General features: G+C 44.6%; 3 protein-coding genes across 3 annotated transcripts in view; 2 read left to right on the top strand and 1 right to left on the bottom strand.

Moving 5' to 3' along the window:
* Positions 1 to 112: 112 nt before the first annotated feature.
* On the top strand, positions 113 to 3,644 carry LOC139416294 (aquaporin-4). Its single transcript, XM_071164781.1, has 6 exons — positions 113 to 297; positions 1,910 to 2,104; positions 2,244 to 2,405; positions 2,531 to 2,695; positions 2,891 to 2,971; positions 3,227 to 3,644. The coding sequence occupies exons 1-6, from the start codon at positions 283 to 285 to the stop codon at positions 3,440 to 3,442; spliced, it is 834 nt and encodes a 277-aa protein (XP_071020882.1). The 5' UTR covers positions 113 to 282; the 3' UTR covers positions 3,443 to 3,644.
* A 4,824-nt stretch (positions 3,645 to 8,468) lies between these two features.
* On the top strand, positions 8,469 to 10,988 carry LOC139416299 (lens fiber major intrinsic protein-like). The gene is made up of 4 exons (XM_071164791.1): positions 8,469 to 9,301; positions 9,891 to 10,055; positions 10,308 to 10,388; positions 10,592 to 10,988. The coding sequence occupies exons 1-4, from the start codon at positions 8,942 to 8,944 to the stop codon at positions 10,775 to 10,777; spliced, it is 792 nt and encodes a 263-aa protein (XP_071020892.1). The 5' UTR covers positions 8,469 to 8,941; the 3' UTR covers positions 10,778 to 10,988.
* A 3,005-nt stretch (positions 10,989 to 13,993) lies between these two features.
* Positions 13,994 to 23,158, bottom strand: part of LOC139416301 (RNA-binding protein 38-like) — an 18,683-nt gene continuing 9,518 nt past the window's right edge. Inside the window, exons 3-4 of the mRNA XM_071164792.1 lie at positions 21,234 to 21,288; positions 13,994 to 17,504 (exon numbers count right to left, since the gene is read on the bottom strand). Coding sequence (XP_071020893.1) covers positions 17,150 to 17,504; positions 21,234 to 21,288 — 410 coding nt within the window. The 3' untranslated portion in view covers positions 13,994 to 17,149. The remainder of the gene's footprint in view (positions 17,505 to 21,233; positions 21,289 to 23,158) is intronic.

Genomic DNA, 23,158 nt, shown 5'->3' with positions numbered 1-23,158 from the left:
AACACACAGGTAGGAGGGGGAGGAGGCGAAACGGAGAGGAAGGGGTCAGTAAAAAGGAGGGGTGAGAGAGGGGGGTGAGGGGGGGGGACAGAGTCCTCTTGTGTTGTGGTTGGGCCACTCAGACGCTCCTCCAGGGAAAGGCCAGTCACACAGACGTAACACACAAACAGAAGGCGAGACAGATAGACAGAGAAAAGGATCCTGCAGATCGACAGGACAGAAGCACAGAAACGGACAGAGAGAAAAACAAGACAGATAATTTACGCACTCAAGCTGTTAAACATGACACTGCGTGAGGTGAGTTTAAAAAAAAAAATTTTTTTTAGTTCCTACACAACTTAGAAAGGCTTTATGGAATATTCATAAATATAGTTTCCATGAGCCCAATGTAGATGCATCTTTTCCTTTATCTTACTTCACCTGTAATTAACTAATGTTGGTCCAAGACAACAAATGATGATTTACAATGACAGCCTTGTGAGTGTGGCTGTGTGTGTGTATTAAAACAACAAACAAATGCTTGGTTTTACCACCGGTTGGCAAGAAGTGATTGGACATTATTAGTCAAGTTATTTTAATAACATGAGCCTTTGATCAACGTGGCGGTAAGGCCTCTTCAGACATTGATCATGATCAATCCACAGGTTAGTTCCGTAACTTCATAACTTGCTAGGCCATTTGATTTGGATTGTGCCCATAATCTAATGATAAGTGTTCAGGATAAGCCGGAATGGAAGTATCAGAGTGGCGTGGGTTGGTTAGCATGCTAATAAAACTCATATTTTTATATTCAAGACACTGGGTTTGATATGGTATTTACAATGGTAGGTTAATGCTATATCCTCCTGAGACCTGGAAAAAAAAGGTTTGGGATTTGTATTTTTTTGTGGGGGTATAGTGCTTAAAAAAACATAGTTGCAGCATCAGGGTATCCACTACAGAGGACATTTCCTCTTATTTAATGTGAACAGATTATTACACAGTCCTGACAACTCACTTAACTATTCCTGATATATTTACTTACTAGAAACAATTTGAATATCAAACTCACAAAAATTAACATTAATAATTACATACACTTCTTTTCAAATTTCCATAAAATGTGTCCATTTTGACAGAAGACATTTTTGAAAGAACTAGAGCTCAGATTCACAAAACTTCTTACGCAAAAAAACATGTAAGATAAAGAACTTCATAATGATTTTCTTATGAACTTCTCAAATATCTTCTTACGAATCTTCTTTAAGATGTTTCTTGCTAGACAACCAATTTAGCTAGCTATCTAGCTAGCAATTAGCATATTTCTTGCTGAGATTACGTTTCTAAAACCTGTTCTTGGGTTTAAAATAATCAATACTGAAACTTTCAGATGACGTTTGTGAGTGAATTGAAAATGTTAAATTGCTTTCATGAGCTTTTTCTCTCACTGCCCTGAATTTAAGACACGGGTTTAGCTGTCTTGGAATTAAGAACATGTCCAATATCAACATGTCCTTTATTTTGAAGAATCTAATTTCTTCTTGACTTTCTGCCTAAGAACATTTCCAACAACCTTTTTAAGGAATAGCAACTTTGCTTAACTTTCTTCTTAAGTCTATAGTTAAGGATAAAATGGCATTTAAGAAGAAAAGTCTTCTTAAAAAAGTTTTGTGAGTCCGGCCCCAGGAAGATAAAGTTGTCAAGGTCACACCCCCACATATGTGATATGATTGTATGGCCTCAGAGATGTGTATGGCCTCAGAGATATGCACAAAGAACTGATGTCCACTAGAGAGTACAAAAATGAATAGCTTTGAATAGCTGTACTGTGCCATAGACTACTTCCTTATTCAAAGAGCATCTTGCATATCCATTCTCCGCAGCTTTAAATTTGTTTTTAAAACATGTGCCTCTGTTCCCTCTCCCTGAGGAGTTGCGTAGTCGTGAGTTCTGGCGTGCCATGCTGGCCGAGCTGCTGGGTTCCCTGGTGTTTGTGAGTGCTGTTCTGGGGGCCTCTGTGCCGGGCCCTGGAGAGGCCTCCACGGGGCCCCTCTACCCAGCCCTGGCTGCAGGCATGGTGGCTGTTGCCCTGGGACACTGTTTTGGAGAGATCAGCGGAGCACAGGTGAACCTGCCTTTCTGGACTTATGGTTGTGTGTCTGTATGCATGTGTATGTCTCTAACCTTTCTCCACAGAATGACTGTAAATTGATCACTATGATTGATTGTCAATTTGAACTCTATGCCTTTCTATCATGGTGCAGGTGAACCCAGCAGTTACCCTGTCTCTGTTGGCCACGCGGAGGCTGGACCTGGTGAGGGCCCTGGTATACGTGGGAGCCCAGTGTCTGGGGGCCTCCCTGGGGGCCGGGGCTCTCTACTTCGCCCTGCCCCTCAAAACCACCGCAGACTGCTTCGTCAGCAGGGTCAGTCTGTGTGAAAGGAGTGAGGGGGGGGGGGGGGGGGGGGGTCTAAATCTAATCATAGACCTGTACTATTACTCTTATAGATTTTTTGTTTCATTTGGAACTCTGCCCCCCTCCAATTCTAGGTTCCTCTCGAGGTGAACGCGGCCCAGGCTCTAGGGATGGAGCTTCTGTCAACGTTCCAGCTGGTCTTCACTGTGTTCTCCGTGGAGGACCACCGTCGAAGGGAGTACACAGAACCAGGGAACCTGGCCATCGGCTTCTCTCTCAGCGCAGGCGTGCTCATCGGGGTCAGAACTGTTCACGTCTGATTCCTCTTATCTCTAATTTAGTTTAATAGTTTAGTGTAGTTGAGGGTAGTTTAGTTGAATTGTTTAGCTCATTGGTGTTGTTTAGTTTAGTGTAGTTTAGTTCAGTTTACTTTACTTACTTTACTGTACTATGTTTTCATCATTGGGTATGTGTGTGTGTTGTGGTCCTCTTAGGGTCGGTTCTCTGGAGGCAGTATGAACCCGGCACGTTCCCTGGGTCCAGCCATCATCACTGGCTTCTGGGAAAACCACTGGGTAAAACCCTCCACATCTATTACAGTCACAATATCACCTTGAACTGCATACTGAACAAATTTTCTCTCTCTCTCTCTCTCTCTTTCTCTCTTACACTCTCTCTCTCTCTCTCTCTTGCTCTCTCTTGCTCTCCCCCTCTCTCACTCCCCCCCTCTCTCACTCCCTCCCTTCAGTTCTTTCCCTCTCTTTCCCTCTTTCTTCTATGTCTCCATCAGTCCTAACCAATCTCTCCCCCCTTCCACATCCCCCCCCCAGGTGTACTGGATTGGACCGGTGCTGGGTGCAGTGCTGGCCGGGGTGTCCCATGAGTTCTTCTTTGCCCCCAGTGCATCGAGGCAGAAGCTGGTTGCGTGTCTGACCTGTAAGGACATAGAGATGGTGGAGGCAACCAGCGTATCCCGGTCCTCCCTGTCCACCGTCACCCAGACCGCCATGAGGGCTAAGCAGGTCAACAAACAGGAGCAAAACTAGAAAGGGACACATCATGCTACACAACAATATATAGTGGGGTCTGAAATGATTGACACCCTTGATAAAGATGAGCAATAATGACTGTATAAAATAAATTATTCAAATAAGGAGCTAAATTGACTTCAGAAGGTTTTCATACCCCTTGACTTATTCCACATTTTACAGACTGAATTAAAAATGGATTCAATAGATGTTTTTCTTACCTATCTACATACAATACACCATAATGACAAAGTGAAAACCTATTTTTAGATTTTTCTTTGCTAATTTATTGAAAACGAAATACATAAATGTCTCATATAAGTATTCACACTTCTTTACTATGACACTCCAAATTGAGCTCAGGTGCATTCAATTTCCTTTTGATCATCCTTGAGATGTCGCTACAACTTGACTGGAGTCCAACTGTGGTCAATTCAATTGTTTGGACATGGTTTAGAAAGAAACACACCTGTCTATATAAGGTCCCACAGATGGCAGTGCATTTCAGAGCAGAAACTATACCACTATACCACAAGTCCAAGGAACTGCCAGTAGATCACCGAGATAGAATTGTGACGAGGCGTATATTTGTGGAAGGGTATAAAACCATTTCTATAGTGTTGAAAGTTTCCAAGAGCACAGTGGTCTCCATCGTTGGGAAATTGAAAAAATATGGAACTACCTAGACTCTGACTAGAGCTGGCCGTCTGATCAATCTGAGCAACCGGGCAAGAAGGACCTTGGTCAGGGAGGTGACCAAGAACCCAATGACCACTCTGACAGAACTACAGAGTTCCTTGGCTGAGATGGGAGAACCTGCCAGATCACTAAGTCTCTACAGCACTTCATCAAGTTGGGCTTTACGGGAGAGTGGCCAGACAGAAGCTGCTCCTGACAAAAAGGTAAATTACAGCACACAAAAAAGTTTGCGAAAAGGCAAAAGAATCTGTCGTCTGAAGAGACAATGTTACTCTTTGGCCTGAATGCAAAGCGCTGTGTCCGGAGAGAACCAAACCCATCTAACATCATCCCTACCGTGAAGCATGGTGGTGGCAGCATCATGCTATGGGGATGCCTTTCAGCGGCATGGACTGGGGAGACTGGTAAGGATAGAGGGAACAATGAATGAAGCCAAATACAGGCAAATCCTTAATGAGAACCTGCTTCAGAGTGCAAACGACCTAAGACTGGGGCAACGCTGGAATGGCTTCAGAACAAGAATGTTGAAAGTCCTTGAGTGGCCCGGCCAAAGCCTAGACTTGAATCTTATTGAAAATCTGTGGAAATCTGTTCACCGCCACTCCCCTTCCAATTGAACAAAGCTTGAAAAAAAAAGGGTGTGGATAGTTATGTAAATGAGATATTTCTGTATTTCACTTTCAATACATTTGCAAAAAATGTATAAAAACATGTGTTTTACTCTGTCGTTATGGAGCGTTGTGTGCAGATCGATTAGAGAAAAAAAACTATTTCATCCATTTTGAATTCAGACTGTCACACAACAAAATGTGGAATAAGTCCAGGGGTATGAATACTTTCTGAAGTACACATTAAAAAAAGGGAAAATGATAGTATAAAATAATAACACAATTGCACAGAGAAAGAGATTTAGTTTAGCAAGTAATATGGTTTTCCCTTTAAAAAGGTAGGGGTAAAAGTTATTGACTCCTCTAAAGACTCTTAGAAATGAAGTACTCAAAAGTTTTGTATTTTGTCCCATATTCCTACCACGCAATGATTACATCAAGTGTGGTGACTTTACAAACTTGCTGGATGCATTTGCATTTTGTTTTGGTTGTGTTTAAGATTATTTGTGTCCTATAGAAATTCGTGGTAAATAATGTTTTGTGTCGTTTTGGAGTCACTTTTATTGTAAATAAGAAGAGAATATGTTTCCATTCACTTCTACATTAATGTGGATGCTACCATGATCATGGATAATCCTGAATGAATTGTGAATAATGATGAGTGATAAAGTTACATAGGGTCAAAGATCATACCCCCAAGACACGCTAACCTCTCACCTTTACCGATAACAGGGGATGTTAGCATTCCTTAGGGTTAAAGATCATACCCCCTATGTAACTTTATCACTCATCATTATTCTACAATTCACCAGAAAGACAAGGCACTCTAGGAAATATGCAAATAACACTTTACACTAAGCAGTGTATTAATTTAACACTGAAAAGTGTGAACCTGTATAGACAGTGGACCAGTGTTTCATTTAACACTGGAGAATTTTCTGTGTACATTAGCATAAGATAAATGCGATATTATGAACTGGGTGGTTCGAGCCCTGAATGCTGATTGGCTGACAGTTGTGGTATATCAGACTGTATACCACGGGTATGACAAAACATTTATTTTTACGCTGGTAACCAGTTTATAATAGCAATTAGGCACCTCGTGGGTTTGTGGTATATGGCCAATATACCACGGCTAAGGGCTGTGTCCAGGCACTCCACGTTGCGTCGTGCGTAACAACAGCCCTTAGCCGTGGTATAATAGCCATATACCACACACCCCCCTGGCCTTATTGCTTAAATACATATAATATAAATATACCAATAATGATGAAGACAACACAGTTATAGTTTCTAATTACATATGAATGTGCAGCCTTCACACTTAGCCACAACATGTAAAATTGTACATACATTATATATATATATATATATATATATTACACAATTTGATCAATATTCAGTGTTATCAGTGATGTTATTCTAATTTACGGAGAAATGTGATGTATAACCCAACAACTACTCAAAGAAATGTCTGTTTTGTAACACAGAATCCTTTTATTTTAGCATTACTCACCCTGTCGTCTGTGACTCCTTTGAAATGCTAAAGAGGCTAGTGTTCTGTACTCTGATCACTGACATGCTAACATAGGCCACCATCTCTGTCCTCTCTTCCTAAGGCTCTCTCATCTAAAAGCTCTTGTTATTCTGCTATTCACTGTCAGATCAGTCCCCAGACAAGAGCCCTCTAATGGCCCAGGTCTAAACAGGTTGTGGGATCAGCTTTTCACAGACGCGCTCCCTACCCCCTTCTTCAAGATTCTGGGGGTTTGTAATTAGCAATTGTAGGCAGAAAACATTTTGGGGAGATGATGTACCTTTTTGAAAATGTTTAGTTTTTTTGTTACCTGAATTGCTATGGATGTCTCGTTGCAAATGTTCAACTTTTTAAATTGTTTTTGCCCCTCATTGCTATGGATGTTTAAGAATTAAAAGCTGGGCAATCGTTATTGAAACCATAATGATATTTCTTTGCACACAACACAAGAGTTGCGCAAGCACTCAGACACTCTCACTCCAAATGTGTGTGCGCAGACATCGTCTAACATGCACACTTCATACGAATGCACCTTCAGTTTCTAACACACACGGATCTGCTTTCTAACCTACACACATACACATACACTCTCACTCGCCATAACAAACAATAGGAAATGACTGCCTTGTGCCGCCAGCATTTTGCATTGTGTGTGTTTTTAGAGAGTTGAAATGCTGAGCTCAGCGTTCTCCATTTAAAGCCCACTCTGCCCAGTGATGGCTCTGGACTGGTCAGCTCGATGCTCCAGTGTTGGAGCCCAATAACCCCTGTTTTCCCCTGTCCCCTGCTCCTGTCCTGTCCTGCCCTGTCCCTCCCCCTTTCCCCAGCCCCATTCAGGGATTTTTCAGGGCTTTGGCTGCTAGCGGGCCACCCTGCCTCTCCCCCTCTCCTGCCTGGCACACACCCTCATACACAATGCAAACCTCTGCCTAATCAATTCTCCACTGAACATCCCAGCACCTCCTAGAGAGAGGGAGAGCGAGGATAAGCGAGTGAGAGAGAGAGAGAAAACAGCTACATCTGTCTAAAATTTACCTGACTGTTTTGGAAGGGCTGATATTTATAGTTTCGACTAATTTTGTTCGCTTTTTAAACGTATTTGTTTCCAACCACTTTGCAGCAGTAGTCAACGTTTATATGTTCATATGCATGCCTCTGTCCTGTGCTCTGGGTGTCAATGTCAAGTTCATTGCCTCTAAGAAGTACCCTATTATTGTACAATATACGCAGACATTTAAGGTCCCAATGTCGTGCTCCCAACCCCAATGTTAAGCTCATAGCCCCTAAGTATTTCTTATAACTACTAACGTATGGTTATTACCTCTGTCAACAACGCCGTTTGGATTTGAGGTCAGTGATTAAATGCACTGCTTTGTGTGAGTGCATTCACCTCTACACAGTAGATGTTATAGACCAGACTGAAATACCGACATGATACTAATTTACAGCTGATCATGTCGACTATTCATTTGTTTCCCCTCCCCTTCTGTGCACAACACGCCTTTCCTGACATCTTTTCAGTTATGAATGATGGCGATGAACACATTTCTAACATCCAAGCAGCTCTGCTGTTCACATGCGGCGTACATGCTCGATGCTAAGACAACGGTTTCACAAGGTCAGGCATTTCAGTCTACATGTTAATTCCGCACACTGTTGGCATTAGGCTCTTCCGTCTGCCCCCCCCCCCCCCCCCCCCCCCCCCGGATCACTGTATTATCTGTGTGAGTGTGTGTCCGTTCTCCGCCATCAGCACTAGTCCCCATGGTTATCATGGTTATAACATGTCAACAGATGATGTACTGTACCACTATGTCAACTAGACAAACTCCCCTTATCACTTCTGTGGGGTTGATGTCCATAACTAGTTCTTATACTCACCCAGTCACTTGCTCTCTCTTGATTCCCTCCTCCCTCATGTCGCTCTCACTCTCACTATTTTTTCTGCCTCTCTTACTCTCTCACCCCCCTCCCTTCTCTCCTCACAATCACCCTCTCCCCTGATACTCCCCCTCTCTTCCCACTCTGTCTATTGTGGGGGGCGACAGTGGGGTTAAGTTTGTTTGATTTCGGGCCGTCCTGTATGTCCGCCCCCCCCGCCCCTGGCCCAGAGGGGGGGATTATGGCGTCACTCGGGGCCCCTGGGGGGGTGTTATAAAGCCCCCGGCGGGCCCTCTCCCCTCCGTCAGAGAGGCTAAAACGTCCACAGGACACTCCATCTATCCCTGTCTCTATTCTAGAACCACTCCTCTAGCATCAATGCACACCTCTTGACAACTATTCTGAGACACACACTCCCCCCCCACACACACACACCCCTATGTCTCTACGACAGGCGGCTAGTGGAGGCAAGCAAAGCTGAGTTGATGTTTGACTGCCTGCGCGCCAACTCCAGATCGCTCGTAGATTAGAAACAGATCTGTCGGTGGATTCCTCTGTCGACTTTTTAAACTGTTTGTCTTCCAACTGATTGGCTCAGTGAGACAACGTTTAGGTCAGCCCAGCTAGCTGACTGCCAAAGGGAAATCACTTTTTTTTTTTTTTTTGCATCTGAAACAGTGCAAAAAGATCACTTAGACTTTTAAAAGGTACAAGCTTTTTCCAGATTCACCCCAACAACTTTTTTCCCCAAGAACATTTTCCGTTCCGAGGAGCGTCCAGTGAACGGCCAGCATGTGGGAGTTCCGGTCCATGGCGTTTTGGCGGGCGGTCTTCGCTGAGTTCTTCGGTACCATGTTCTTTGTGTTTTTCGGCATAGGCGCTGCGCTGCGCTGGACCACTGGGCCTCACCACATCCTGCACGTAGCTCTGTGCTTCGGCTTGGCGGCTGCCACCATCATCCAGTCCATCGGCCACATCAGCGGCGGCCACATTAACCCGGCCGTCACCTTCGCCTATCTGGTAGGCTCCCAGATGTCCCTGTTCCGCGCTTTTTTCTACTGGGCTGCCCAATTTCTGGGGGCCGTGGCCGGGGCCGCCGTGCTCTATGGGGTCACCCCAAAAAACATGAGGGGCAACATGGCTCTCAACATGGTAAGACACCACTCACCCACATCTCAAAAAGCACTGGGCCTATTCCCTTTATTCCCTTCATGGTGCACTGCAAAATACCTGCACTATATAGGGAATAGGGTGCCATTGTGGACCCTTGTCAGCTCAAATAAGCAAAAAAAATAATTATATATATATATCAACAACAGTCAACAATGTTGATAGGGTTTGATAATTGTTTGGTTTCGTTTCGGTAGGCTTCTTGAATGTAATTGGGGATTTAGAAAGGGTAGAGATGAACAGGGATTAGGGAATCATCACGGAACCTTCTGGTAACTACGGTTGCTACTGTACAATGAGCACAATCCAAGCCATCAGTGTTATGTAAAACTGAGGCTATAGCGGTGAGGCCACTGAAAGCATTGATAAAATAGTTTTTGTTTTAACCAGTTTGGGTTGATTTGTGTTGCATCTTTGATTGAGTCATTTTACAAACCTAACTTGAAGACCACATCTAATTGCGCAAACAATATACACTTTATTAGAAAGAGGACAGACTTATTTTACAAAATGACTTGTCCACAAAGGACCTCAAGTCTGATGCATATTTTTATTCTCTGGCCATCTACAGCTGCAGCCTGGCGTCAGCCTGGGCATGGGCACCACAGTGGAGGTGTTTCTGACCATGCAGCTGGTGATTTGTATCTTTGCCGTGACGGATGAGAGGAGGAACGGACGCATGGGCTCTGCTGCCCTGTCCATCGGCTTCGCTGTCACAGTCGGACACCTCATGGGGGTGAGCAACACACACACACACACACACACACACACACACACACAGACACACAGACACAGACACACACACACAGACACACACACACACACACACACACACACTCATAAACACACACACACACACACGGATAGGGGAACACACACGTGATCACCAAAAGGTACTCATAGTGGAATACACACACAAAAAACGGCATTGTGTACAACAGAAACGCGTATTTCATTCTGAGCGCCCGGTTGTCCTTCTCTGCTGTAGATGTACTACACTGGTGCTGGAATGAACCCTGCTAGATCTTTCGCCCCTGCTGTGCTCTTCAGGAACTTTGTCAACCACTGGGTGAGAAACGCACAGTCATACACCATAATGCAGCATCTGAAATATTTGTATAATAGATCAAATCATCCACCATGTCAATGGATTCTATGGTCTTATGGTATTTAAGAGTATAGTTAATACCAAAACTATATCAGCGACAACAATACAAGTCGCTCGTGCCATATCTTCATGCTAACCTTGTGTGTTGTGTTGTGTTGTGTCAGGTGTACTGGGTGGGTCCCATGATAGGAGGTGCTATGGGCGCTCTTCTGTACGATTTCATGCTGTTTCCCCGCATGCGCGGTCTTTCTGAGCGCCTGGCCACACTGAAGGGTAGCCGACCCCCCGAGACGGAGACCCAGCAGGACGCCCGCGGGGAGCCCATCGAGCTCAAGACACAAGCCCTATAAGCCTGTCCCTATCTGGGGACGGGGATGAGGGACAGGCCCTGTGTCGACCAACCCCCGTGCTACCCCCAACCCGTCAACACACACACACTCACTCCTACAGACTCACTAACTAACACACAGACACACACACTCACATTGAGACACACTGACTAAACATGCAGATTCAGACGTGTATTTATACACAAACTGTACACACACCCATACACACCCATACACACCCATACACACCCATACACAGACAGGTTCACAACCTTCAACCTCAACATGCAACGAGACTTCTCTCCCTCCAACCTCACTCTGTATACTGAATTGGACATTGTGATTGATAGAGGCGAACAGGGAGGGCCTGCTCCAACAGTCCCACAACCCCCTCCCCCCCCCCCTCCTCCTCAGCCGCACCAGGTCTTCCCCTCACACATCCACATAGACACAAGGACCAGACCTGTCACAACAGAAGCATGTGGGTGAGGTGTAGGTGGGCACCCACTGGGCACAGACGTCAATTCCCACATTGGTTCCACGTCGTTTCATTGAAATGACGTGGAAACAACGTTGATTCAACCAGTGTTTGCCCAGTGGGGATGTAGGTATGGGTGGGGTAAGAGGTAAGGGCATGGGTGGGCTTTGGGCAGGTAAGGGTATAGGATAGAGGGGTTGGGGTGAGGATAGAGGGGCAACAGGTTTTTAGTCGGATAGGGTTGTGTTAGATCAGTGAAGATGGGCATGCTTTTTCATTATGCATCTGATTTATCGCTCTCAATTTTTTTCCAGTTGTTTTCTGCACTTCAGACACAAGACGTGGATGTATGATACCATTAGATTTTTACCAGGGTTTCATTTTTCAAATCACTTCAATTTATCTCTGTGTGCGTGCGTGCGTGAGTGTGGGTGCTTCTACAGTATGTGTGTGTGTGAGTGAGAGTGAGTGCGTGTGTGCCTGTTTGTGCGTGGGTGTGTTTGCCAGTGAGTGTGTGTCCGTATGTGAATTCGTGTTTAATCGAGTTCGCAGAAACAGTACTTTTCATTTTGTTTTCTTTTCATGACCACTCTCCTGTTCGTATCATGATTATCTTTCATTACGTTATCAATTTTTAAGACATATAACTTATCCTCCCCTCACTGTGGTATTTGCTATGATATTCATTTTTACACAAATCATCTGCTTTTTTGTTCAGAAAAAGAAAAAAAAAATAATTTTAAAGGAAATGTTGTATCCCAAACCGGACTGATTCCTTTCACTACAGAATGGCTGCATAAGCTTTTCATGAACTCTCCTTTTATGATTTGATCTTTAATGTCAGCATAAGGCAGTTTAAACCATATTTAAATGAAAATAAACCAAAAAAACTTGATACAAAATGTGTGTCATCGTGTTTTGTTAACTCCATTATACCAGTACGGCATTTAATGCCCTGTATTGCGTTGGCTTGCAGTAAGTGGGAATGACCACAAGATGATGCTCCCCCACATGTTTCTGGCTCCCCTTCCCCCCCAAATTGAGAATGTTGAAAACAACAAAAAAAGTGTTTAACCTTGTCTGCCTTGAAGTTCATTAGAACTCCACCGACCTGCTGTTGCGTAGTTGAACCAAGAACTATATGTGACCACTTGGTTAAAGCGACACCGTTCTGCCAAGTACACCCATACCAGAGTGGCCACCGCAAAGCCCAAGAGCCTGAGCCGATCAGGAAGTTGCTGTAGCCCTGCTTGGGATATTTAGCCTATATTGTCTATTGGGTGAGACGCAGGGTCCGTTCTAGCTTGATAGGCCATATCAGGGTGGGAAATTGGACCTGTAAATTGGGCCGAGTTGAAGTTAATAATGCATTTAGGTTCTAGCTTATTGAGACGCATGAATGCATCGCACCAAAAGCTTGATTTTGACGGCTGTTTTAAAACGAATTTCCTGCAATTCTATGTACTAATGATTTACGTTCACCACCTGGTCAATTTATTTGATGATTAAATCTATGCAAATAAATTAGATGAATGAATAGTTCACACCTCTGTTTTCTTTTATTCTGTAACCGGGTATATTGTAACCATGTGCTATTGTAACCAGCTTACGTTTAGAAGCACTCAAATCATTGAAAATAACACTCATAAAGATATGCTGCCTATACACCCTAATAGTCCTACTCATCACGTATTATTATGACAACTGGAAGATTATCACTTCGCGCAACTGCGCTCGTTTAGTCAAGTTATATCAAAGCTGTGTTCATTTTTTTCTCTTATTTTTCTTTCCTTAATTCTGTTTTCCCCCCGTCTCTCCCTGTGTTCTATGACCTCACTGGTCACAGACGTCGATTCAACGTCGGTTCAATGTCATTTCCTTGAAAGGACGTGGGAAACAACGTTGATTCAACCAGTGTGTGCCCTGTGGGAAGGAGCTAACTATAAACATGTCCAGACCATTATGAGAATACAACAATAGCAACATAGTTTCCCCCATGGGGACAGAGAGGAGTGAGCGATTGTTTTTAGCGCCTGCCAGCTACAGCTTCTCTGTGTCCCTCGAGTGTTTCTCTGGATCTGAAAGAGTACATTTGTTCGATGCTGTTGGTGCTGTACCAACCAGGGCACCATCAGTAGGTGCATCTTGGTAGTCTGAACTGGCTTCCTCTCTGTCTCCTCTCGGTATTCAGCACTGATCAAAAACAGATGGTGTGTGTTTATTTTAGCCAGTTTCTGTGTCCCAATAAGTCTGTATGTGTGTGTGATGATGACTAAGTATGGCCATGAGACTCCTCCAGTTGACTTTGTTCCAGCTCTCACCAGCCTCCGGTGTTTGAGCAATACTGTCTGTGTGCTGGAGTATGGAGGGTTAAGGCTGTGGGTGTTTCCCACATCGATAAGACAGCAGCGTTTTACCCCAGATACAACAGAATTATTTTCTGGTTGAATAAAGGGAAGATTCGAAGGAGTTGGTGTAGAAATGAAGTCTGTGTGTAATCCAAGTGTATGTCTTTCTTCACTTTGAATATTTTCTCGAAATGTCTTCTTCAAAACTGATACTCCCACCACCACCACACACACACTCAACACAGATGTCCAGCACAGATGGTAATGGTAAGCCACCCAAACACTCCAGACCTCCAGTGTCCACACACAAGCAAAAACATCATCTGTGAATTAACCAGAGCATGTAGACCAAGACTTCATTCACACGTCATGACATCTTGGTTTTCAAAAAAACAAAAAACAGTCATGTCATTTTGTTTAATTACAAATTATTTTTATTATGCATATTTTCTTGTGGTTGTATGGCTTCATCATACATGTGAATAAGGTGGTTATATAGACAGAGACTCCTGGAGCAGCTCTGTACCCTAAACTGCAGCCGGCCCAGAGACAATGGCACAACGCTGACTCTCACAATGGGGACTGACACTGAAGCTAACAAAAACACATTCATACACTGGCACACTCACGCGTACTCACTGCCTCACACACACAGACAACTACTGAATCACCCCCCCCCCCCCCCCCCCCCCCCATATAGCATCAATCAGTCAAGTATGGACACGAAGGTTCTAGCAGAGATCATTTCACCTTTCCTGATAGACAACTATTGTATCGTTATAACATCACGTTACTATTCCAATACCAAATAGTACAGCCTGTATTGTTTTCTGCATCTGCTCATGTTTAAAAATACTGAGATAGTCAGTTACCCCAGCTGCTGCAGGTCTCTAATGATGATGAATATGGAAATAGATACTTTACTAAAATCTGCTTTGACGTGAATATCTTAGGGTAACAATTATATAAAAAGCATATGTTACAGTGTTGTCTACCTTATACATATTCATCCCATACTCCATTAGAATAATAATAATGGCATATTCAGTGAAATTGTGATTATCTCAATCTGCAATAATTTACTCACAAATATGGAGGACATGGAAAATGGGAATAGAGCAGATAGACGGACAAGCAGAGACGACAGAGAGTGCATAAACATTTTCCACTGGAGGTATGAATCTTGTAAAAATGGACATAGAACAAAATTCTGAAGTAGAGAATAGAATGTACAGAGGTGATAAGGCCACGTACAGAAAGGTATTCCTGAAGAATGTCCAGAAGAGGATGCTGCCCATATACAGTGCCTTCAGAAAGTATTCCCTTGGACTTTTTCCCACATTTTGTTGCGTTACAGCCTGAATTTAAAAAAGGATTAAATTGAGAATTTGTCACTGGCCTACACACCATATGGGGATAATGTCAAACTTATGTTTTTCAACATTTTCTCAGTTGAGTAGTGAAGTTCAAACACAGATTCAACCACAAACACCAGGGAGGTATTTTTTGAATATCCCTTTTAGCATGGTTAAGTTATTAATCACACTTTGGAAGATGTATCAATACATCCAGTCATTACAAAGATAACTCAGTTGCCGGAGAAGAAGGAAACCGCTCAGGGATTTCACCATGAGGCCAAGGGTGAGTTTGTGATTATAGTTTGTGATCGGAGAAAACTGAGGATGGATCAACAACATTACAGTTACTCCACAATAGTACCCAATTGACAGAGTCAAAAGAAGGAAGCCTGTACAGAATAAAAAATATTCCAAAACATGCATCCTGTTTGCCAACAAGGCACTAAAGTAATACTGCAAAACATGTGTCAAAGCAATTCATTTTATGTCCTGAATACAAAGTGTTACGTTTGGGGCAAATCAAATACAACACATTGCTAAGTACCACTCTACATATTTTCAAGCATAGTGGTGGCTGCATCATGTTATGGGTATGCTTGTAATCATTAAGGACTAGGGAGTTTTTCAGGATTAAAAAAAATGGAGCTAAGCATAGGCAAAATCCTGGTTCAGTCTGCTTTCCACCAGACATTGGGAGATTAATTCACCTTTCAGCAGGACAATAACTTAAGACACAAGGCCACATCTAAACTGGAGTTGCAAACCAAAAAGACAGTGAATGTTCCTGAGTGGCTGAGTTACAGTTTTGACTTCAATCTACTTGAAAATATATGGCAAGACCTGAAAATGGATGTCTAGCAATGATCAACAACCAATTTGACAGAGCTTGAAGACTTTTGAAAATAATAAAATGGTCAAATATTGTCCAATCCAGGTGTACAAAGCTCTTAGAGACTTACCCAGAAAGACTCACAGCCGTAATCGCTGCCAAAGGTGTTTCTACAAAGTATTGACTCAGGGATGTGAATTTGATATTTTCTTTTCTTTTCAAAAAATTTGCTAAACTTTCTAAAAACATGTTTTCACTTTGTCATTATGAGGAGTTGTGTGTAGATGGGTGAGAAAGAAAAAATATTTAATATTTTTTTAATTCAGGCTGTAACAGGCTGTAGCAGGGGTATGAGTACTTTCTGAAGGTACTGTAAATCCTACTAAATTACTAGAGGGGGCGATAAAATAGCCTCTGAAATATATGTAAACAGAAAGCTGTGAGTGCTATTATGTGATACAATATCAGTACTTGTTGCATTTACAATGTGTCTAAGTCCCATTAACTGATTGGCGCCAGTGTATGGCTGTGAATTCACATAATTTTTTGAATGGAATGTTGGTATATTGGCAGCTAATTTGACAAATTTATAGAATAATTTCTCTAAACCTGGCTGGCTAGCTAGCTAACACAGTGCTGATAAATTCTTCACATTCATTGCTTTACACAATACCTTATCACAGCACTGGCAAACCATGGTTGACCATCTCCCTGACCAACATGGCTGACCTTTGGACCATCATAAGAAGGTTCATGTCCATTCTAGTATTCTAATTCTATCATGCTGCGTCTGTCTCACCTCGCTAATGAAATGTTCAGCAGTAACTTCTGGAAGAGTAAGGCGGAGAATCTGGTGACCTATAATGGCTATCCAACCCATCTTCGCCCAACCTTCAAACCCCATCCACTGCATTTAAAGGGCTGCTCAGAAAAGCCTTAGCTATTTGTGTACGAGGGTGGGTGGTCTCTGCGGGTAAGGAGTGGAAGGTGGTAGGTTCTCGAATGATTAATTCTCCTCTTCTTGTGTTCTCATGGTCCATTGACTCCATCACGTTTGGCATCGGACACCAGGAGAGCTCGTCAAACATTCATATAAACATTGGCGACAACAGCAATAGTAGTATAGTAACAACTACGATAACAATAATGGATAATAACCCTAATAGAAAAACAGGAAGAAATCTCAGTGTGTTTTGTTTTTCTTTGTTTTCACAAAGCCCTTTGGATTCTGACCCCACTCTCTCCTTGGTTTCCGGGAGTCTCGTCCTGATGATGTCACAGGTCATAGTGCAATAATCCTCTTTGTTCCAAGTCTGCATACGTTGTTGTCATGTGTCCCCCTCCGATTACCCTCACTCACCTCCATAGCCCAGGCCCCCCTCACTGCATTCGGTCGGGGTGGTGGAGGGGATATTGGAGGTAGGCTGCAGGGGGGGCAGAGAGGCCAGTGAGGGGGTTGAGGGAGAGGTGGATGGGTGTGGGAGGGGTGGGGGGGGCAGACATGGTAGGGCCTGGTGTGGCGGGGGAGTAGCTGTAGCGGAGGTAGCTAGCGGAGGGCGAGGGGGCGTAGGGGTAGTGCTCCAGGCCAGTGGAGGGGGTGGAGGTGTAGGGGGCATAGGCTGAGCTATAGTCCAGATACGGGGAGGAGAGGGAGGCCTGAGAGGGGCTGAGGTGGGACTGGAGCAACAGGCTGGGCTGGAGGAAGGCCTGGGGGTACACATACTGCTGGGCCAATCTGAAGAGACAGAGAACATTATAGATACAAGTGTACAGCATGCAGTGTTATACATTAGGAAGGTATACACAGGCCTGAGGACACGCATACGGCTCAGCCATCATGGAGAAAGAGGCACGTACACTAGAGTATCTATAGATGATGTACCACACCACTGTAATTACAGGGGACACACAGTACCCAGTATGCCCAGTAAATGACTGACATATGGCATGGAACACTCAGCTTTCGAATAGTGCTAGCTTTAGCATAGTATTACCCGAATACTGTATGTAAAGATTTACGTCAAGCACACACAATGTGTAGATCAGGATCCTTGTAAAATAATACCGTAGAATGTGAGATGGGCACGTGATAAAATGTCTCTGAATGTCAATCCCTTTCATCAGGGGGATTGTAACAACTGGGTTTTTATAATTGGCTATTTTAGTGGAGAGCTTTGTCTAATTACGTCCCTGGGAAGCAGAAAATAACACCCGAGGGAAAAGGACTTCACCCCAATGCTCAACAGGTAGAGAGAAGAGACCGGGGGGGAGGAATGACTCGGGAGAGGCGAGACTATCTCCATGTCCAGAGGATATAGAGGGTAGAATACAGGCAACAAAGAGAACGTAAAGGAGGGACATGAGGAGACTGCCAATAATAAAGGAGGGAGGAGGGGAGAGAGAGAGGCTCAGTTTGGATGGTATGCTGTTTTACAAGAGAGGCTCAGTTTGAGCCATTCTAAAGGCGACCGACCGCATGCTTCCCAGCCAAGACAGTTCGGAAGGCGTTGTGCATATATTATCACCTTCGGTGAGGGTTTTTCCGGTTGTTCGGGCACACAAAACTTTTTCTAGAGGCAAGCCAAAGTCGGTAGCCGAAGTCTACACCCTTTCGTCGGTGATTGGTTAACAGTAGGGATTCTTCCATGAAGACTTTGCTGTCATTCAACGAGACATGCAACTAGTTCTGATGTAATTTTCTTGAGGGGGGGAGTAATACTTCACCAAACATTAGATGTAAAATTGTGTCTAAGATCTAAGATCTCTTCTGCAAAAAGGTCAAAATGAATGACAGATGTCTTGAGTTATCTTAGATTAATTCTGGCTATTTTGAGGAAGTGAATACTGCTCCAGTGTCTCGAAGCGGACAAACAGCACTATTTCTGCTTTTTCTCATTTTTCAAGCGAATGCATTTTAAGGAGTATGCGGGCACACTCGTTCGGTTCGCCTAGTCGACTTTGGCTAGCTGCCAGCCGAACTGAAGCATGCTGACACCGTAACACTGCCACTTCAGCAAAGGACAACACAACTTCACACATGGACACACACACACCAGCCCTCAAATCCTGCCTGCCTTCCCAGATGTGTGTTTGCAGTGACTGAGCCCTATAATCCCCCCCCCTCCTCCCCTCAAACCCCACCCTGTCTCTGTGTTTCAACAGGAAACACACCCCACCACACTGCACCCGCCCGGCCTCCTCCTTCCTCTCCTCCTTCAAAAAGAGAACAGTATTTGAATAAAGTGCCAAATCTCACTTCTCTGTCAGCGCCCTGCCTGGCGTCTGCCCTGCCTGGTGTCTGCCCTGCCAGCTAGCTGGACCAGATGGTGCCTCAGCGGCTGCCTTGCCAACTCTGGGTCCTACAGGCAGCCACTGGACCACATTCTGACCCCCCCCCCCCACTTGCATTCACACACACCTCTTCACAGCCACTCCTACCATTAGTCCCCTCTCCTCTTAAACATCCATGTAAATACACCAAGGCTGGGGACAGAAGCTCTGTTTATCTTTGTTATTTGCCCTTTACAATAGGACAGACAGACAGAGCCCCACAGAAGGAGCCCGACTCTATTAGCTCTGAGGCAATGGTGCTTACTTACCACCACAATTATGAGTTTGGATGTTTTTTTTGGGGGGGGGGGTAGTCAAGACTTCAGAGTAGTAGTAGTCAAGACTTCATGAAGATAGATCAATCCACCCCATACCAAGTGACTTCCGCAAAAGATTAAGAAAATAGGAAGTCCTTTTCATTGTTGTGGCAGACAGACAGCGACTTTATCATGATCAAACCCAGTCGAAGAGAGGGTGCACTTGTGCTTTAATTGTCCATTGGTTCTCTGAAGGAGACATTCAATCAGCCCACCATAATTCATTCACAGGCTCATTTGGGTCAGCCTCAATTCCCTTACCACTCAATATATCATTCAATAATTGAAAGCCAGCGGCTGAAATATTAATAGCCCTGCGAGCCATGGGGGTTTGAAGGGCCTATCACAATCCCTGCTCCCACAGAACACACACCCCAATCAGACTGGCCTCACAGAATAGGAAAGGATAATTTAGCCTAATATAGTATAGCACTCATCAGAAACCATGGACAGCTCTGGTCATCTCCCTTCTGACCAAACAAATGCCAGAGAGATGTTTTATTTCTGGGTCAAACTAAGTTAGTTGTGAAGTACACTGAGTGTACAAAACATGCACAAAAGCTCTTTCCATGACATAGACTGACCAGGTGAACGCTATGATCTCTTATTGATGTCACCTGTTAAATCCAATTCAATCAGTGTAGACGAAGGGGACGAGGCAAGTTAAAGAGGGATTTTTAAGCAAGACAAAAGATGTAAGTGCCTTTGAAAGGGGTATGGTAGTAGGTGCCAGGCGCACCGGTTTGTGCCAAGAACTGCAACGCTGCTGAGTTTTTCACACTCAACAGTTTTCCATGTGTATCAAGAATGGTCAACCACTCAAAGGACACCAGCCAACTTGACAGAAGTGTAAGGAAGCTTTGGAGTCAACATGGGCCAACATCCCCGTGGAACATTTTCGACACCTTGTAGAGTCCATGCCCCGATGAATTCAGGCTGTTCTGAGGGCAAAAGGGTGTGCAAGAAAACATTAGTAAGGTGCTCCTAATGTTTTGTCCACTCATTGTAGATCACTGTAATAACTTTGGTACCAAATATTCAGAAATAGCCTGCCACTTACCAGTATGAGTGAGTTGACTGAAACTGTTTTAAGTGTCAACAGTGCTCTTTCCCACAGACACACAAACAAGCACACGCACATCCCATGCCACTGAGACAGTTCACCCATCTATCACACCCTGACTCACAGGCCAACCCCTCACTTCTCTACTCAGCCTGTTATCACAACACACTCGTTACAGAGGGTTAGGAAAGAGAGAGAGAGAGAAGGAAAGATACAGAGGGGGAGGAAAGATACAGAGGGGGAGGAAAGAGAGAGAGAGAGAGAGAGAGGAAAGATACAGAGGGGGAGGAAAGAGAGAGAGAGAGAAGGAAAGATACAGAGGGGGAGGAAAGAGAAAGAGAGAGAGAGAGCAAGAGAGATGCAGGATAGAGAGGGAGAGCGAGATGAAGGAAAGATACTGAGGGGGAGGAAGAGAGAGAGAGAAGGAAAGAAAGATAGAGGGGGAGGGAGAGCCATAAGCAGGCTAAGAATATCCCCATGTCCAAATGTATCCATGTTAGGAAACAGCAGCAGGCCCGCCAGTTAAGTGAAGCAAGTCAGTGTCTGGATATTCTCACTGAGTTGTGTTCTCTTGTAACCGATGGTAGCACAGCTGGATGAGGGGTCATTCTCAGACTCTATGAGACCACTGGGACTGTCAGTTACAACATGTGCCGAACACACAACTAGACAGACAAATTGACAAGAGGAAAAGATGAAAGGAAGAGATTAGGGGAAGAGGCCGACAGAGACGGAGAGAGTGGTTCCTTCTTACCCATACTGCCTCTGGATCAGGGCGGGATGGACCTGCTGCACACCGATGGAGAAACCTGTGTGGCAGAGAGAACCCAGCAGGGTCAGAGACCATCAGATTCTATATAAAAACAGCAGTGAGGGACATCATCTGAGAGGACAAGACGGAAATCAGACCAGGACAGACAGACATACAGAGCTTGTATAAGGGACAGGGTGCCTGGAGGAAGAGATCCTACCACTCATTTACTTTTCATCTCGCTGTCCCTCCGTCTTTCCCTCCCTTGGTGAGCTGAACAGACTCTGGCACTGTTTAAATAAGCGAAACCGAGAATCTACGGGGACACTGACGAGAAACCACACACACACACACAGCTCTGACCTCGTTGACTCCTGAGTTCACCATGAATGTGAAGATAGGAGACTCATCTCTCCTTCCTTCCTTCCTTGTATTGCGCTCTCCCTCCCTCTCAATATCTCACTACGTTCAAACTCCTTTTTCCTCTCACAAACACTTAATGTGCCTAACTCTTACACAGACACACCCCCCCGTGGTAATGTTCTGTTTATCATGACTCCCTGGGTGAGTTGAGTCACACAGGACAAGGAAGAGTCAGATCTGCTGTTATTTCTCCCCCCCCCCCCTCTCATGATCACCCCCACCACCACACACACCCACACACAGACTCTCTCATCTCACACAAAATACCTAAATACCATGCTCTGACATCTCATCAACTGCATGTTTGGAGTGTAACATAGCAACAACACCCCAACAGAGGTACAGTATACTGCTGTGCGTCATTCACACATATGCTACATCTAAAAATGACATCCTGTCATCTATATAGTGGTGCACTAGATTTCATCCCTGTATTTTCTCCACAGGCTGAGAGGAGAGTGAGTGTGTGGAGTCAATGGGAAAAAGAGGCTGGTGGTTAACAGCCTGGTGATCAACAGGCTGGTGGTTAACAGGCTGGTGGTTAACAGGCTGGTGGTTAACAAGCTGGTGGTTAACAGGCTGGTGGTTAACATGCTGGTGGTTAACAAGCTGGTGGTTAACAGGCTGGTGGTTAACAGGCTGGTGGTTAACAGGCTGGTGGTTAACAGGCTGGTGGTTAACAGGCTGGTGGTTAACAAGCTGGTGGTTAACAAGCTGGTGGTTAACAGGCTGGTGGTTAACAGGCTGGTGGTTAACAGGCTGGTGGTTAACAAGCTGGTGGTTAACAGGCTGGTGGTTAACAGGCTGGTGGTTAACAGGCTGGTGGTTAACAGGCTGGTGGTTAACAGGCTGGTGGTTAACAGGCTGGTGGTTAACATGCTGGTGGTTAACAAGCTGGTGGTTAACAAGCTGGTGGTTAACAGGCTGGTGGTTAACAGGCTGGTGGTTAACAGGCTGGTGGTTAACATGCTGGTGGTTAACAAGCTGGTGGTTAACAAGCTGGTGGCTAACAGGCTGGTGGCTAACAGGTGGTTAACAAGCTGGTGGTTAACAGGCTGGTGGTTAACAGGCTGGTGGTTAACAAGCTGGTGGTTAACAGGCTGGTGGTTAACAAGCTGGTGGTTAACCGGCTGGTGGTTAACAAGCTGGTGGTTAACAGGCTGGTGGTTAACAAGCTGGTGGTTAACAAGCTGGTGGTTAACAGGCTGGTGGTTAACAGGCTGGTGGTTAACAGGCTGGTGGTTAACAGGCTGGTGGTTAACAGGCTGGTGGTTAACAGGCTGGTGGTTAACAGGCTGGTGGTTAACAAGCTGGTGGTTAACAGGCTGGTGGTTAACAAGCTGGTGGTTAACAGGCTGGTGGTTAACAGCTGGTGGTTAACAGGCTGGTGGTTAACAGGCTGGTGGTTAACAGGCTGGTGGTTAACAGGCTGGTGGTTAACAGGCTGGTGGTTAACAGGCTGGTGGTTAACAGGCTGGTGGTTAACAGGCTGGTGGTTAACAGGC

This window comes from Oncorhynchus clarkii, chromosome 9, assembly GCF_045791955.1.
Source record: "Oncorhynchus clarkii lewisi isolate Uvic-CL-2024 chromosome 9, UVic_Ocla_1.0, whole genome shotgun sequence".
Classification (NCBI taxonomy): Eukaryota; Metazoa; Chordata; class Actinopteri; order Salmoniformes; family Salmonidae; genus Oncorhynchus; species Oncorhynchus clarkii.
Note: the sequence above shows the minus strand (reverse complement) of the source record. Positions and strands in the feature narration are given on the sequence as shown.

Bases quoted from the DNA above. Each gene is read 5' to 3' on its own strand.
- LOC139416294 (XM_071164781.1), top strand. The intron at 2,406-2,530 runs GTCAGTCTGTGT...CTCCAATTCTAG, and splicing joins CAGACTGCTTCGTCAGCAGG to GTTCCTCTCGAGGTGAACGC. The intron at 2,696-2,890 runs GTCAGAACTGTT...TGGTCCTCTTAG, and splicing joins GCGCAGGCGTGCTCATCGGG to GGTCGGTTCTCTGGAGGCAG.
- LOC139416299 (XM_071164791.1), top strand. From the start codon at position 8,942: ATGTGGGAGTTCCGGTCCATGGCGTTTTGGCGGGCGGTCTTCGCTGAG. The intron at 9,302-9,890 runs GTAAGACACCAC...GGCCATCTACAG, and splicing joins GCAACATGGCTCTCAACATG to CTGCAGCCTGGCGTCAGCCT. The intron at 10,389-10,591 runs GTGAGAAACGCA...GTGTTGTGTCAG, and splicing joins GGAACTTTGTCAACCACTGG to GTGTACTGGGTGGGTCCCAT.